At 31.6% G+C, this 15,583-nt stretch overlaps 2 protein-coding genes across 4 annotated transcripts; both read left to right on the forward strand.

The window, feature by feature from the left end:
• Positions 1–5,318: 5,318 nt before the first annotated feature.
• On the forward strand, positions 5,319–9,718 carry LOC110807029 (RNA-binding (RRM/RBD/RNP motifs) family protein). Of its 2 annotated transcripts, none has more exons than XM_022032047.2 (6): positions 5,319–5,650; positions 5,751–5,906; positions 7,137–7,205; positions 7,282–7,466; positions 8,417–8,960; positions 9,161–9,718. In XM_022032047.2, the coding sequence occupies exons 1-5, from the start codon at positions 5,498–5,500 to the stop codon at positions 8,571–8,573; spliced, it is 720 nt and encodes a 239-aa protein (XP_021887739.1). In that variant the 5' UTR covers positions 5,319–5,497; the 3' UTR covers positions 8,574–8,960; positions 9,161–9,718. The 2 variants fall into 2 exon arrangements, with proteins under 2 accessions (XP_021887739.1, XP_088065906.1); XM_088209780.1 differs by having other exon boundaries at positions 5,505–5,646.
• Positions 9,719–10,990: 1,272 nt separating this feature from the next.
• On the forward strand, positions 10,991–14,104 carry LOC110807012 (Ubiquitin carboxyl-terminal hydrolase family protein). 2 transcript variants are annotated; one of them, XR_015814163.1, is made up of 3 exons: positions 10,991–12,328; positions 12,642–12,689; positions 13,857–14,104. XR_015814163.1 is itself a non-coding variant. In XM_022032030.2 (2 exons), exon 1 carries the CDS (start codon positions 11,162–11,164, stop codon positions 12,299–12,301), a length of 1,140 nt encoding a protein of 379 aa, XP_021887722.2. In that variant the 5' UTR covers positions 10,993–11,161; the 3' UTR covers positions 12,302–12,328; positions 12,642–14,104. The 2 variants fall into 2 exon arrangements, 1 of the variants encoding a protein (XP_021887722.2); XM_022032030.2 differs by having other exon boundaries at positions 10,993–12,328; positions 12,642–14,104.
• Positions 14,105–15,583: the final 1,479 nt, after the last annotated feature.

The raw sequence follows: 15,583 nt of genomic DNA on the forward strand, positions 1-15,583 counted from the left end.
GGTAGCATGAGCCGGTAATGTTTAGCGGGCTTGGCCTGTTGAGTGATCATAGAGAAGTTATTGCTGGTGGCTTGATTCAAGTTTTTTCACTTGGCAATAACAGTCAAGATGAGGAGGTCTTTTTCTTTTTTCTTCCAAAAGAAATTTTCCTGTTATTTTGCTATGAATTATAGATGCACCATCTTAGTGGGAAAGATTGTAGAAATATACAGACTGAACTGTGGGCGATTTCAATTGATTTAGGCTGTTTTTTTGGTGAAAAGATCACCAGCACGGTGAGTCTATAGTTATTAAGGTTTTAGCATTATGTTTGAAAGTTTTGAATTTGAATTTAGCCCCCAGAATATTAAGTTTTTCACTTTTTTTTTCTAAGTGTATTATGAACGGACAATAAAAAAAGAATACAATACAGTAATAAATTTTAATAAAAATATGTATATTTTTTTTATTTGTCTTAGTTGATGCATATGAATTTCTCAAATGTAGTAGTTGGTAATGGTTTCCTAAATAAACCTGTCCAGTTGTTGCTTGAGTAAGTTTGTTGAACTTCAATATCATTATCATTTTGAAGATAATGCATTAAAAAGAAATTTGGTGAAATATGTTTGATTATGTTGACTATTTCGAAAAGAAAAATATGTCATTTTGTTGGCTAAGCTATGCATACAGTATTATTTTCGTAAAATATTGTTAGGAATAGATGATATGTCTTTTTGAATCATCAATATATAACTTGTACATATTTCTTGACTTGCTTGTGAATGGTAAGTGTTTGGAAAAGTAGTAGCTGTTATTTGTTCTGTGAGGCTGTTATGATATTGTTTTACCCTCATATGTGAACAAATAGCATCTTTGAGATCTAGCTTTTATGTACAGATAATATATATATTGTATTCGTATAAACTAGTTAATTACTATTTTGAATGTATATTGTTTCTTAAAAATATCTAAATATTATTTACCTCCGTTTTAATATTTTCTTACAGAAAAAGCATCGAGTCTTAATAATAAATTTATATAAAAAAATATTATGTCGGTTTGAGTATTATTGACGGAATACATTAGTGTATTTATTGCATTAAGATAAAAATATATGAGAATTAAGTAGTTCTTAATTATTCTGTGTGTAAAGTCAAAGCAGAATTTTATGCATACCGAGTGATTGATCAACCACGATATAAATAGTTAATCCATATGTTTTATTCATGAGAAATAGAAATCATCTTAAGATCTTTTTTTTTTACATGTTGATTTATAAGACAAGACGATTTTATTTTTCATTTAGAATTTGTTATTCAAACAAGAAACTATTTTGGAAGGCTCTTCATGAGTTGCAATTACATTTAAATCATTTCCATATGTAACAATTATTATAAATTAATAATTGTGTCTTTCTATTCTGGACAATCATTTCTATATCTACATTATTTGAAAAATGTAGTTTCATTATTTTCTTCTATAATATTGGGCAGCTACATTATTATAAAAAATAAAAATAAAAAAAAAAAATGTTGTAGACAACGGTCCCGACATATTTTGGTAATGATATAATTTATTGATATCTCATTATTATCATTATTAGTTTCTTGAGTTTTATAATTAATTATGTTAATGGATTCTTTACGAGCATATGCCTTCTTAAATCTAGAGTATTTGATTGTTAATTTATTCATTGATTAGGATATCTCAATTATTTGGACATTTTCTTTTTGAGAATTTCTATCTTTAGAATTAATTGGTCTATCGTGCTTTATGGATGCTTTAGATTTATTTGCGATATTAGCATATTGTTCTATAAGAACATAAATATTCAATTGGTGTATTGTATTTACAATCGACATGTAAGTTACATGTGCGATATTAGGTCAATGAATGCATCTTGTAGTTGATTTGCTACATTTTAGAAATAAATTATTTTTTTAATTCTTTTATCCAGTTGTTTATTTTTTTTCTTTTAATACTATATTGTCTGACAGTCAATAAATTATATTGTAAAAATATTTCTAACAAAGAGATTATAAATATTTCATTATATATGGATATTTATATTGAATGTATGTCCCTAATCTTCTTTGATAACTCATTTTGGTGCATTATGATCTACCAATTGAAATATATAGTGCGCGTCAATTGTAAAGGGGATAACTTAGAATGACTTGGTGGCTTATGCAAATAAGTCCTACTACATGCAAACTATCATTTTTCCATATAGTGATAGAGAGTTTTGTTATCATAGATAATGATTTATCTATTAATTAGAGGCTTTTAATTAATGATTTAGTCAAATTATTTTTTGTATAAACATGAGTACAAAATATTTAATCATTAAAAGCTTTAATGTAGGTTCACCGTCATTATCAAGACAAAATCTTTTAATTGTATCATATGAAAATTTTGTTTTTATGCGAATTATGTGAGAAAGTAACTTTCCAAACACTAGTTTATAAATACATATGTGATTATCTTGTAGATCATCTATCAGAATCATAAAATATCTAAATATATATTGTGGATGATCCATTAATCTAGTGTTCTATTTTTTTTATTTATCTATTTATAATGGTTGAAGCTAACTTAAAAGACATTCAAAATAATAGATAACTGTTGTAAAAGAAAAAGTATCTCAATGAAGTGGTGAGTAACTTTAAAATAAATTATAGAATTATTTTATTTTATGGGTATTGAACTACAATAATAGAAACAGTTATTAACACATTCAATTACCTTAAATGTATTTTGGCATCTCATCTCATTTATAAAAGAAACACAAATTCTCCTTTAAATATATCTTTCATCAACTAAGTTCTTCATTCTTATGCATAATAGTTAGATAGAAAGAAGAAGTGGGTCAAAGAATTAAGATTTTTATCAAAATATCTTTTAATCACGCTATAATTGCATTGTTTTTGAATGATATATAATTCTAATATTCTGATACTTTTCTTTTCTTAAAATATGTCGAATTCAATAAAAAATAACTTCCGCATCAAATTTTTTAACACTATCTCCTTATATGCATTCCAAAAATGCAAGAGATTTAATTTTAATTTTCACTTGTGATGACTTAGAAACAAGCGGTACATGCAAATTCATTTGATTTAAGTATTTTATAGTACTTTAGTAGATGCTTATATGAATTCTCAATTATTTTACTTATCATTATTGAATTAGGAGCATATTCGAGTCATGAAAGTTAGAGAACATTTCTCTTACATAATGTTATCAATAATATTTTTTCAGCACAACTTTAAAGCTCATAAAAATATTTTAGAGTTTTATTCACTTAAAATTTTGAAGCTTTGGAATCGCAATCGAATCAAATTATAAAGATTTTTTTGAACAATTACTAATTTTATGGTTATATACTCTCTCCAATTTTTCGAAGTTCAAGTTGATCTTTTACTATTAGGTAGTTAACCTTTTTAATCTTTTTATGGACCTATTAAGAAAAAGATTTATCGTTTTAACACAATTTTATATCGATACTTTATTATTTTATTATTGCATCTTCATGATACATAATATTTAAATGAATTTCAATATTAAATATCAATGACCAATATTTTTATAGTAGTTTTAAAACTCACAAATTATACTCTAATAATATTTGATATATAAAATTTATTATAAAATATATCAAATCTATTAAAATTATGATAACAAGAATACAATAAATATATAATATGCAAAATCAATTAGTAAAAGAAGATTTATGCGCATATATTAGAAATAGTGATAATAATAGTATTATGAATTTAGACAGATATAATGAATTAAGCGAGTGATGATACATAAATCATACCTAAGCAGATGAATTAAAACGATTTAGGAGAGAAAATTGTAGAGCTAACCTTGCTGATAATGTATTATAAAGTTAAAAAAAATATATGGTAATAATATAATATAAAAATACAAAAAAGAAAAGATAATAATAAGAAGTCTTTTTTCAAACTTGTCATATTACAAATTTTGAGTTCGAAATTTTTAAAGAAAATCATATTCAAATTCAAATTCAAGTATTCAACTCGGACCCAATTCTCATACATGATGTCTACCATATTATTCATGCCTCCCTATATCACTCTAATATAGTACAACAAAAGGATCACTACCAAGTGATTTGTTCACTGAAATCTTCATTTATAACAATATCGAACTTAAGTCAAATTATTTTGAGATGAATAATTTTTGAATTGTTAGCCATAAACATATTGCAAGCACTACCTACACACTTCAACTTTATAAGGAGTTACAATTTTGTTAATGTTCAAATAAGTCTAGAGGATTCAACACGTAAAAGAAAGATTTACGGTAAAATAGTTTTTTATTTACATAATAATAATTTAATAGATATAAAATCATTTGTGCATAGTTTAAATTAATCAATCGAGACAATTTTCTTATTGACTCTAGGACCGTATTAATTATTTAATTTGAAATGAATGTTAACTCACTAAGATTATTTATGCCGTATAAGACATTTTGTCATTACTAATTTTTGATATGTTATATATATTTGTCAAATTTTCATTTTACAAAAATTCAAAAACAAAGAATGTTGGTAGAATAAAAATTTATCCTAAGCTATTGGGTTTCATTCCTTTTTCTTCCTTTCTCTAGTTTTATGATTTCTTCTCAAATTTGTTTTTTTTTTTTTTCCAACTGAACTCGAGTGTCACAAATTTTTTTCATCTGAAACTAAATCTGGACTACTTTCAAATTCTAAACAAATTTCAAAAAGTTATTCTCTAACTCTAGCTTTTAAAACAATTTATAAAAATTATTGACTTAAAATTCTAAACTCTTTTCTCTATTTATCACTCGATTCTCTCAGTTTCTTAACTCTAAAAAAAAAAAAAATCTCCCAACCTCTTAAATCAATCTTCTCTCTCATAATTTAATTTCTAAAAGTTAAAAAAAAAAAAGAAATCTATGTTCATCTAAAACTATAATTTTTTAACTTTAAACTTTATCAAATCGAAAAGAACATCTTTCATCACGCAAATCTCGGTTTTAAGAACCAATCAATTCGTCTCTCATCTCTCGCTCAATTTTGTGCCAACAAAATTCATGAAGCCATAATCTCCTCTTCTTTTTCATTATATATTTTTTCTTTGCCTTTTAGTTTAATATTTAATTTTCTTATTTTTTAAAAATTAAAATAAATAAAAAAATATTACACATATATGTCACATTAGTATCATAAAAAAAATAAAATACTTCAAAATAATTTTTATTTTTCCCACTAAAAGAAATAGATTATTTAGTTAAAATTTGAAAATTAAATTATAAGATATAAAATTAACGGGGAAAAAAGATCCATTTGTTAAACCCTCTTTCCGTTTTCTTCGCAGCCAGCGGAAGTACAAAACCTCGACCTTCCATCTTTCCCCAAACCCCAACCCTCTATCTTCCGCTCCCTCAAGAATCTATAACCCCATACCTGCACCGCTCTTGGCACCACAGTTCACTGTTTAAGGAGTGTGGTGTTTGGAAAATGGCGAATCGCTTGGACATGTCCCTCGACGATATCATCAACTCAAGTAAGAAGTCCGACGGTTCCAATATGCGGGGTAGGGGTTCTCGCGGCTCGGTTACAGGCCCTTCTCATCGCTTCTCTAACCGCGCCGCTTATCGAACGGCTCCGTATGTAAGAAGTGCTATTATTGTTATCTTTATTGACATATAGGTTGATTGATTTAGCTTTCATTGTAAGTAAGGATGTTTGCTGTGTGTTCGCGTGAATGCAGCCGGTTCAAGCGCCCTATGCTGGTTGGCAGTACGACACGTTCATGGAAGATGCGGGGGGTTTCATGGCACGAGTAGGTGGGCCTTCCTCGATAGAGAGCGGGACTAAGCTTTATATTTCCAATTTGGATTATGGGGTTTCGAATGAAGACATCAAGGTTAGTTCTTAGTTGAATATTTTAAACATAGGATGCTATGTTTTCTTTGTCATATACGTGATTAGATTAGTGAATTCAATCTAAGGGTGGCGGCTTTTGGCTTTTATTTGTTTGGCCGATTGTGTTTAGTGAATATTTAAAGAAGCTTTATTAGAATAGTGCGACTAGTTCGGCTCGTGAATGTTCTGATTATGTATGATAGGTTAAGGTTTTAGTGAAACAGGAGGTCTGTTGTGGTAAAATGTCATGGTACAAGGAGTATTACTGTAGTATTTTGGAAGTACTTAGTAGTCCACTGGATGGCTTGGTGATTAACATCTTGTTCAACTGTAGCATCTCAGGAATTATGCTACCACTGGGTTCGATTACAAGTTAACTGATGTAACCTTTTTCTGTGAGAATGAGCTTTTTTGACAATGAGGAAGTTCTAACATCTGTCTTGAGATTTCCATATTCACTAGCTCCCTTAGGGTCCATTTAAGTTTAATATTATTCTTAATTCTTTTACTGAATTGGTAGAATATTTTTTATTTATATAAATTTGATTTTAATTTTTTTTTTTGAAGCTGTAGCACTTCAAACTTGAATTCTTGAGAGAGAGTTTAATTCCAACCTAGTCTAGTATGAGCTGAAAATATGTCTTAAATTCCAAAGATAATAGTAGAATTAATTCAACATACTAGGTAACTCTACTTATCAAGGATATTCTAGTAATTAACTTTACTATGCTAAATTGAACCCAAAAGCCACTTATGAGCTGTTCAGAACAGTTAGTACAAGTTGGGGGTGATGATGTTCTTCATTCTCAAGGGGAGATGTTTCTGCTAAATAGCCTTTTGTAATTATAGCACGATCGCATGATCTTTTTCTTTTCCTGACATGGAAGATTAGGACAATGAAGGTAATCTGGAAAATTCTTTTTTTAGTGGGATTTTTAATTATAATGAGAGTACTTGGTCTTTTTATCCCCACATGAAAGATTAGGACAATGAAGGTAATGTGGACAATTCCTTTGTTATTGGGGATTTTTTTTTTCTCAATTTTAGCTTCATTTCCAATTATGTTTAATTTTCTGATATCAATGTTTATTTCTGTTTCACTTTGACCATAAATATGTTTCTAGTCATTGTGCTTAGTGCACGTTGGTGTTTATCATGCAGGCCTTTTTGTAGCTGACTTGTTTTCTATGTGAGAGATTATTAGTTAAATCATAATTGTTTGCCTATGCAGGAGCTCTTTTCAGAGATTGGTGACCTAAAGCGGTATGCAATTCATTATGATCGGAGTGGAAGGTCAAAGGTATTCTCTGAAATTTTCTTACCCAGCCGACCCACAATCAATTCTCATTGTAACTAAGGAAACTTGTTTTTCTCAGGGAACAGCTGAAGTTGTCTTCTCAAGGTGGAGTGAAGCTCTGGCTGCTGTCAAGAGATATGATAATGTTCAACTAGATGGAAAGCCTATGAAAATCGATATTGTCGGACCAAATATCATGGCACACTCTGTTCTGCCTTCAGCTACAAATGGAATGTATGTAAATCGATATGGAGCTGCTAGAAGGTTAGTGTTGTACTATTCGACTTTTGTTATGTTTTTTGTTTTACTTTTGACATTTAATTTTATGTTCTCTTTGATTTATGTCAATTGTTTTTTTTTATTTGGCAATTTCAATTAAATACATTTCCTTTTTGAAGATGGATTTTCCCTTTGTAGGCTAATAAAACTTAATAATTTTCTCTCTGGTCAATACTTGACTCAGTAGTTTCATAATGGCTTCACATCCATATATTCTCTAGGAGTTCTATGAATGTTCTGTGGGTTATGCAATGAGTTTTGTTCGATCTTCACTTCTTGTATTCTCTCTTTGAAGAGGAAACATTTAGGACGGAGCCACTAGCCGGTTACCTTGATTAATACATTTTTCCATTCTTTACTTCTGGTATTGCCAGGTTACTGGAAAAAAATCTTTGGGGTGACTAGGAGGGAACTAGAGCGTGCTAACTCTTATTATTATATGAAACTAGCATTGAAGGGTTTTTGGTAAATATGTAAAAAATAATGTAAGTATTAATTCACATACACAAAAGTTCTATAAAGTAAAAGGAATTCTAATAAAATGTAAAAGAATTGTCTTACCTTATTTCTTAGTGGAAGATCTGCATGATAATGTTATCCATTTAATTCTAATTTGTCTATTATTTATATATATTTATTCTCATTTTAACTAAAACTTTTTGTAATCAACTAAAAATGAAACTCTATTTTAAAATATATATTGTCATATTAATTGTATCATTATGTTTTAAAATTATTTAAAATATAAGAAAACATTTCAAAAAAAAAAGAGAAAATACCATGCGAATTTTTTTTTAATGTACAGATTATGACTTCCTGTATACTCTCAGAAACTTTATTGAGTGATTGGGTACTAATGCATTTTTTTCACTTCGCAAGCTGTTACCTGGTCCATTGGTGGATCACTAAACATATTTCACTATGCATTATGACAGAGGTCGAGGTAGAGGTAATGGAATGGGGCAGCCTCGTGTTAGTGGCCGTGGAACCAGGAGGGGTCGTCAGGTCAGAGGTTATGGTGAAAAAATTTCTGCCGAAGATCTTGATGCTGATTTAGATAAATATCACAAAGAAGCAATGGAAACAAACTGAAGAAATCTTTATTCGGCTTATCATCTGCTGCAGAACTTGGTGTCTTTGATAACCTTCAACCTTTGTACATGTACTTTTATGAATATTAATCATGCGAGGCATTTTAGCAAAGGAAAAGCAGTCAATAGATTCCATGACTTTTCTAATTTGGAGGCTTGAGTCTTCTATTGTGATTTTTCTATGACTTTGTCTTGTTTCATTGTGATTTTTCTATTTTTGTCAATCCCTTCAATTCTATTGCCTGATGGCAAAACTAGGAAGGCTGGAGAAGGGAATTAGTTGAAGGTTGAATGTGGATGCAGAAGTGGAGGTGACGCTTTCTATGATTATCCATCAAATCAGAATCTTAGATTCTCCTGCTACACAAGGATCAGAAATGAAATCAAGGTATGTTATTTATTTTTTCATCAAAATATCATCCAGCAAACAAATGCTGTGATTTATAGTGTTTTTGTTATGATGAGTTTAAACGGAAGATGCGGGCGTAATCAGTTTAAATTCTCTTGGTTCTCTTGGCCTCAATAGAACGCTGGTTTATCAGGATTTTTTATGGATGGCAGATCTTTGACATTTTACCGTGTATGTAGGTAGAGGAATCCGAGTGACGGGTTTCTTCCAAAGCTACCATCAGCAACAGGACTTTGACAAGCAATGAAGACCAGACTTAGGATAGCAAAAATTTGAATGTTCATATGGATGTTAATGCATTTTGGAGACTGATGATACTCAGTTGAAATTTCTGAATTGTCAGCCAAAGGATCCTTCACGAACTCCGGTATATGCTAACGCTGTCATTTTGCAGTAACTGAATAAGATTGCTAGAAAGACGGTAGCAGCAGCTTCTGTGGTTTGGTTTTATGCTAGCAGGCCTTCTGTGTATCCTCAAAAGTCATTCATCCTCATATAGCAGCACAAAAGAGATTCTTATCATACTGCCTTGAAGGAAACAAGCGATTGTTTATTCCGATAATTTAGATTTAAATCCTGAATTTTCACAATGAGCATGTCCAATTATTTAGTTATTTATTACAATGCGAATGCTTAGCTTAAACGAATGTAGCATCTGTCATAACGACAATCTCGATATAAATTCTTTTGGTAAATGAGAAATGACAAAGCTGAGCAAAGAAATGATGATTTGAATACTAATGCTTGTTGATTGTCAAATAATGATATCTGATTGAAATCATGCGGCAGTCACTGTGGGTTTTATGTATCTTTTATGAATTGTTCCAAATTTTGTAGTTTTTCATATCCAATGCATGTGATTTAATTTTAGTACTATTATCATAAATTGTAGACAACTTAGATTTTAAAAAATATTATATTTGAAAAAAAATCTTTTTAGACTATACAAACTTTTAAGAAAATTCTGTATGACAACTATCTAAATATATTACCACCTTAAGAAATAAACATTTTATTGATATATTGTTATTTTATAAATTTCAGAAAATTTATTATATTTTAAAAAATATTCATTGAAAATAGATATCATATTATGATGGTAAGGGAAATATTGGATATTTTCATATTATAAATATCGTATCTAATAAAAAATTATTATAAATTTTTTTTGTACACTTAAAGAAAAAATATTTATTCAATTAAAATATATGCAATAGTGAACACAAAATAAATTAAGTTAGATAATTTCGTCAGAGTCCAATATAGTTGGGTGGGACCTCTCAATTTAATTATGCATCATCGAAAAATTTCGTATATATTTATCATGACCCGGGTACGTAATCATAATTTATGAAAGTTATATTTGAGTTTGAAATCAAGGAATGAAGAACGAGATGATAAATAAAAGAATTTAAGAAAGACAGAGTGAGAATACTAAGAGAAAGAAAAAAAAAATCAGAGAAAAAATATAAATATTGAGAGATATATAGATAGAAATTTAAAAGAGATAGTAACAATATATTAAAAATAATTCATTAATTATATATATATGAAGATAGATGATTTATATAGAAATAAAAGATATGCATATATAAGTAAATAGATAGTTAATCTTCTATAGAAGCCCAAAAGATTATAGAAAAAAATTTCTAAATTCATTGAATAAAGATGAAAAAAGAAGTGTTTGGTTAACTAAGATTTTAAAATTATTAAAGACCCTTCGTGTTTGAATTTTATGTAGACATTTTCGTAATTCTCTTGGTGCAATTCGTGCATGTTTTGTATTTTTTATTTCATTCTTTTCTGTTTGTATTCAGAATTTTTATATTTTTATTAAAAAATTATAAGATTTAGATAATTATTATGTTGAATAAAATTTTATTTGTTGTTTCTTCTCGCGCAGTAAATTTCTTTCTAGATTATTACTAGATAAAGCTATAAGACTAAATTGCTTGTATTTCTAGAATGCATATGTGGGTTCATACACCTACCATGTAAATCATTTAGATGTTGTATAATTCTAAAAAAATAAATCTACGAGATAATTACTACATATGAATTTACTATCAACCTGCAACCTAATATTTGTGAAATTACGCTGTTCATATTTATGCGCAGAATGATTTGACTCAAATCCTTAATATTTATGCGCAGCTTGCCTCCATCCTTGTTTATAGGAGATGAATCCATGGCTGTCGACAGTCTGCAACAAGCTCCTATACCGTCTGAACCAAACTCGAACCTTCATAGACGCTAAGGTGAAATGGGTTCGTGATGATCATCTCGACAATGTAGTTCAAAGAGAGAAAAATCTGCAACAAGTTCTCTCCTTCATCAATCAAATCTTCTCTTCTCCTTCCAAATCTCTACCTCTCTCCTCCCTCTCCCTTCTCAAACCTCACTTCAATCTTCCCACCTCTACCTCCCGATTTCTGCAAACTTACCCCTCCATTTTCTCCCAATTTCAACCCACTCCCTCTCTCCCTCTCCACGTCAAGCTCACCCCCATGGCTGTATCTATCCACAAAGAAGAACAAGCCATTCACAGCCTCACTCTTCACAGAAACGACGCCGTCAAAAGACTCGCCAAGTTCTTGATGCTCACCAGAGCTACCAAACTGCCTCTGCATATTGTGGATAGATTCAGATTTGATCTAGGTCTCTCTCATCATTACGTAACTCGCCTTCTCTCCGATTATCCCGATTATTTTCAGGTTTGTGAGGTTAGAGATTGTTTGAGCGGAAAAATCACGCTTGGGTTAGAAATTATTTCGTGGAAGGACGATTTTGCAGTGTCTGAAATGGAAAACAGAGGCGCAAAAGGTTTGCCCATAAGGTTTTCGATGAATTTACCAAAAGGGTTCGAGTTGGAGAAGAAGGTGAGGTGTTGGGTTGAGCAGTGGCAAGATTTGCCGTACATTTCGCCTTACGAGAATGCATTTCATCTGGGGCCTGTTAGTGATCAGGCAGAAAAATGGAGTGTTGCAGTGCTTCATGAGTTGCTTTGGCTGTTGGTGTCAAAGAAGACGGAGAAACAGAACTTGGTTCGCTTGGGAGAGTATTTAGGGTTTGGGAAAAGATTTGAAAAGATTCTGAAGCATCATCCAGGGATTTTTTATATTTCGAATAAGATTAGAACTCAGACTGTTGTGCTTAGAGAGGCTTATAGGAAGGATTTCTTGTTGGAGAAGCATCCGGTGATGGGCATGCGCCATAGGTATATTCATCTAATGAATAAGGTACAGAAGAAAAGAAAGTTTATCCGTGGATCCTCTCTGTCTGCAGATAAAATGGAGAGGAGGGAAGAAGAAGAGCAATAAAATGATAAACTGATTCACAGTTTGAAGGTATTACTGATGATGACGATTTCATTTCTCTACCTATCTTGGTATTAAAGTTTCTCTACCTATCTTGGTATTAAAAGATTCTTTGCTTTCGTAACAATGAGCCATGATGATCTTGTCTTGACATTTTCTAAATTCAATGGTTCTTCCAATTTTCTGATCTCGATGTTATTTCTATTTCATTTCGACCATAAAATATATTTCCAGTCATTGATGCTTAGTGCAGTTTGGTGTTTATCATGCAGGCCTGTTTGTGGGTGGCTTGTTTTTCTTTGTGAGAGATTATTAGTTAAGTCATAATTGTTTGCCTATGCAGGAGCTCTTTTCAGAGGTTGGTGACTTAAAACGCTATGCAGTTCATTATGATCGGAGTGGAAGGTCAAAATTATTTCATTTCTGATCCTTGTGTAGCAGAGGGGTCTAAGATTCTGATCGGATGGATGATCATGGAAAGCATCAGCTCTATTTCTGCATCCACATTTAACCTCCAATAATTCACTTCTCCTGCGCTCCTAGTATTGCCATCAGGCAATAGAATTGAAGGGATTGGACAAACTAGAAAAATAATAATGAAACAAGAGAAAGATTTAACATTGCAAGTAAAAGAAGTCTCGAGTCTCCAAAATTAGAAGTCATGGATTCTATTGACTGTTTTCCTTCACTAAAAGCCTAGCATGCGGCATGTTCGTAAAAGTAGATGTACAAAGGTTGAAAGTTATCAGAGACACCAAGTTCTACAGCAGATGATAAGCTGACGACCCCTCCTGGTCTAATAGACTAAGTAACAGTTTGTAAAACAAAAAAATGGGTAACAGTACTCTATCACTTAATAAATTTTCTCAGAGTAAACCATCTGCAAAAAGAAATGTAGTTAATTGAATATGCCAAATAAAATAAAAAATATTTTATTGAGTGATAGGATACTGTTACGCATTTTTTTGCTTTGCAAACTGTTACTTGATTCATTGGTAGATCACTAAACATATTCCACTATGCATTGTAACTGAGATTGAGGTAGAGGTAATGGAATTGGACAGTCTCGTGTTAGTGGCCACGGGACCAGGAGGGGTTGCAGGTTAGAGGTCATGGTGAGAAAATTCCGGTCGAAAATCTTGATGCTGATTTAGATAAATATCACAAAGAAGCAATGGAAACAAACTGAAGAAATCTTTATTCAGCTTATCATCTGCTGCAGAACTTGGTGTCTCTGATAACTTTCATCCTTTGTACATGTACTTTTATGAACATACTGCATGCTAGGGCTTTAGTGAAGGAAAACCAATCAATAGATTCCATGACTTTTCTAATTTTGCAGACTTAAAACTTCTTTTGCTTGCAATGTTAAATCTTTCTCTAGTTTCATTGTTATTTTTCTAGTTTGTCCAACCCCTTCAATTATATTGCCTGGTGGCAATACTAGGAGGGCAGGAGAAGTGAATTAGTTGGAGGTTAAATGTGGATGCATAAATAGAGCCGATGCTTTCCATGATTATCCATCAGATCAGAATCTTAGATTCCTTCACTACACAAGGATCAGAAATGAAATAATTTTGGATTTCTATAGAAAGCTGGGAAGAGATGAGAATTTAATGCGGAACACATGGTATTTGGCCAGAACATCATTCTTTGTGCTTATTTCGCAACCGAAACCCCCGTGTTATTTGGCCAGAAAATCATATCCAGCAGGAGCCAATAACTTGCGTCAAGTAACTACTAAAAATAGCTTGGTGTGATCCAATTAAAAAAAGTATATATGGCTGGTCGAGTTTGGAAGGGTAACTCTGAATCCATTTTGACCCGCTCTTTTTTTTTTTCTACTGACTTGAAATCAACTTGCATTTTTAATGAGCAAAAAAATTATATTAAATTAACTTCTGATAAATCATATTAAACGGATTCACATATAAAATATTATCTTTAACTAAATCTAGAGTTCTATAGACATTCAAGTCATATGGGATGCATTGAACTCCTGCGCCCACCTTGGACAACTAGTAAATGCATGCAGCTCTCCGCGTGCTGTGCGCTACAAGTGTCTCCGCATTGCTGGTCTTGTTCCTCATGTGCGTTTTTGGCCATGTTCCAGACACATGAGACACTCATCTGTTACCACCGGATGCTACACACCCTTCAGTGTCCGCCATTGCTCAGTGTGCCTGCTTGTCTCAGCAACTCAAGACGTGCCCGCTCATACTTCCTGCTTACGGAGTGCTCACAATACATAACATGCTGTTGCTGCAATATCCTTCAATGCGCCTGTTCATTACCCGTGAGCTCTGCACCCTCAGCATTGCTTGCAATACGTTGCTATCTTGCAAGCTACTAAGAATAGCTAGGTATACACCGTAACTATCAAAGATCAGGGGTCTGACAAATTACCGCCACTAGAAAAAGTCGGTGCCCTCAGAGAAAAGAGTCTTTGTGTTTTCTAAGATGCTTCTCAAATTTCCGCAAGTCTGTAGCCCTCTCCTAGCTGTTGTTGGCTGCAGATAATCCCTTTTGCTTGACTACATAGAAAATATAGACAACATTCTTGCTCTTGCCTTCTATCTTGTGGTCTATGATGAACTGCACCTCATGTCCATAGCAAAGAGTTTGTATACTCTCCAACATGCTTCTCAAATTTTAGCTAGTCTGCAATCCTTTCCCAACTCTTGTTGGCTGCAGATACTTGACTACATAAAAAAATATGGACAACCTTCCTGCTCTTTCGTTCTATCTTATGGTCTATTATGATGAACTCCATCTCATGTCCATATTTCTGCTGAAAAAGATACAAAAAATATACAGTATATACTATAAAAACACAATGAGATTTTTTATTTGAAGTAGATCAACTTTTTTATGAAAATTTTATATTATCTAAATTAAATATCTTTCAACATAATAAAATAGTTTTATAAAATATAGATATATAAATTTAATATAATTAATACATGATAACACAAGTATTCTCAGATATATAGCTAATTCTACATTAGATATAAATGAAATAGTTTAGTTTTCCGAAAACGGGAAGATGAAATCTGACGGTGGCGCACGAAAGTGGAAGAAGAAGGAAAGAAGAAAAGTGGATAAGAAGATGATTCTCAGAGGATTTCTAGCGCCAAGTATTGATCAAAATTGTCTCCCTCCTCTGCAGAGCCCGAAGCTGTGAAAGTAGGGGGAAATCCAAGCAGAGAGAGGCCGAGAGGGGAACTCGCAAAGTGAGAAGCCGAGGAGAGAAGGTTGCTATGAGCTCCAAGAGGTGGGAGGGAG

This window comes from Carica papaya, chromosome 8 (genome assembly GCF_054855325.1).
Source record: "Carica papaya isolate Zhongbai chromosome 8, ASM5485532v1, whole genome shotgun sequence".
In the NCBI taxonomy this organism is placed as follows: Eukaryota; Viridiplantae; Streptophyta; class Magnoliopsida; order Brassicales; family Caricaceae; genus Carica; species Carica papaya.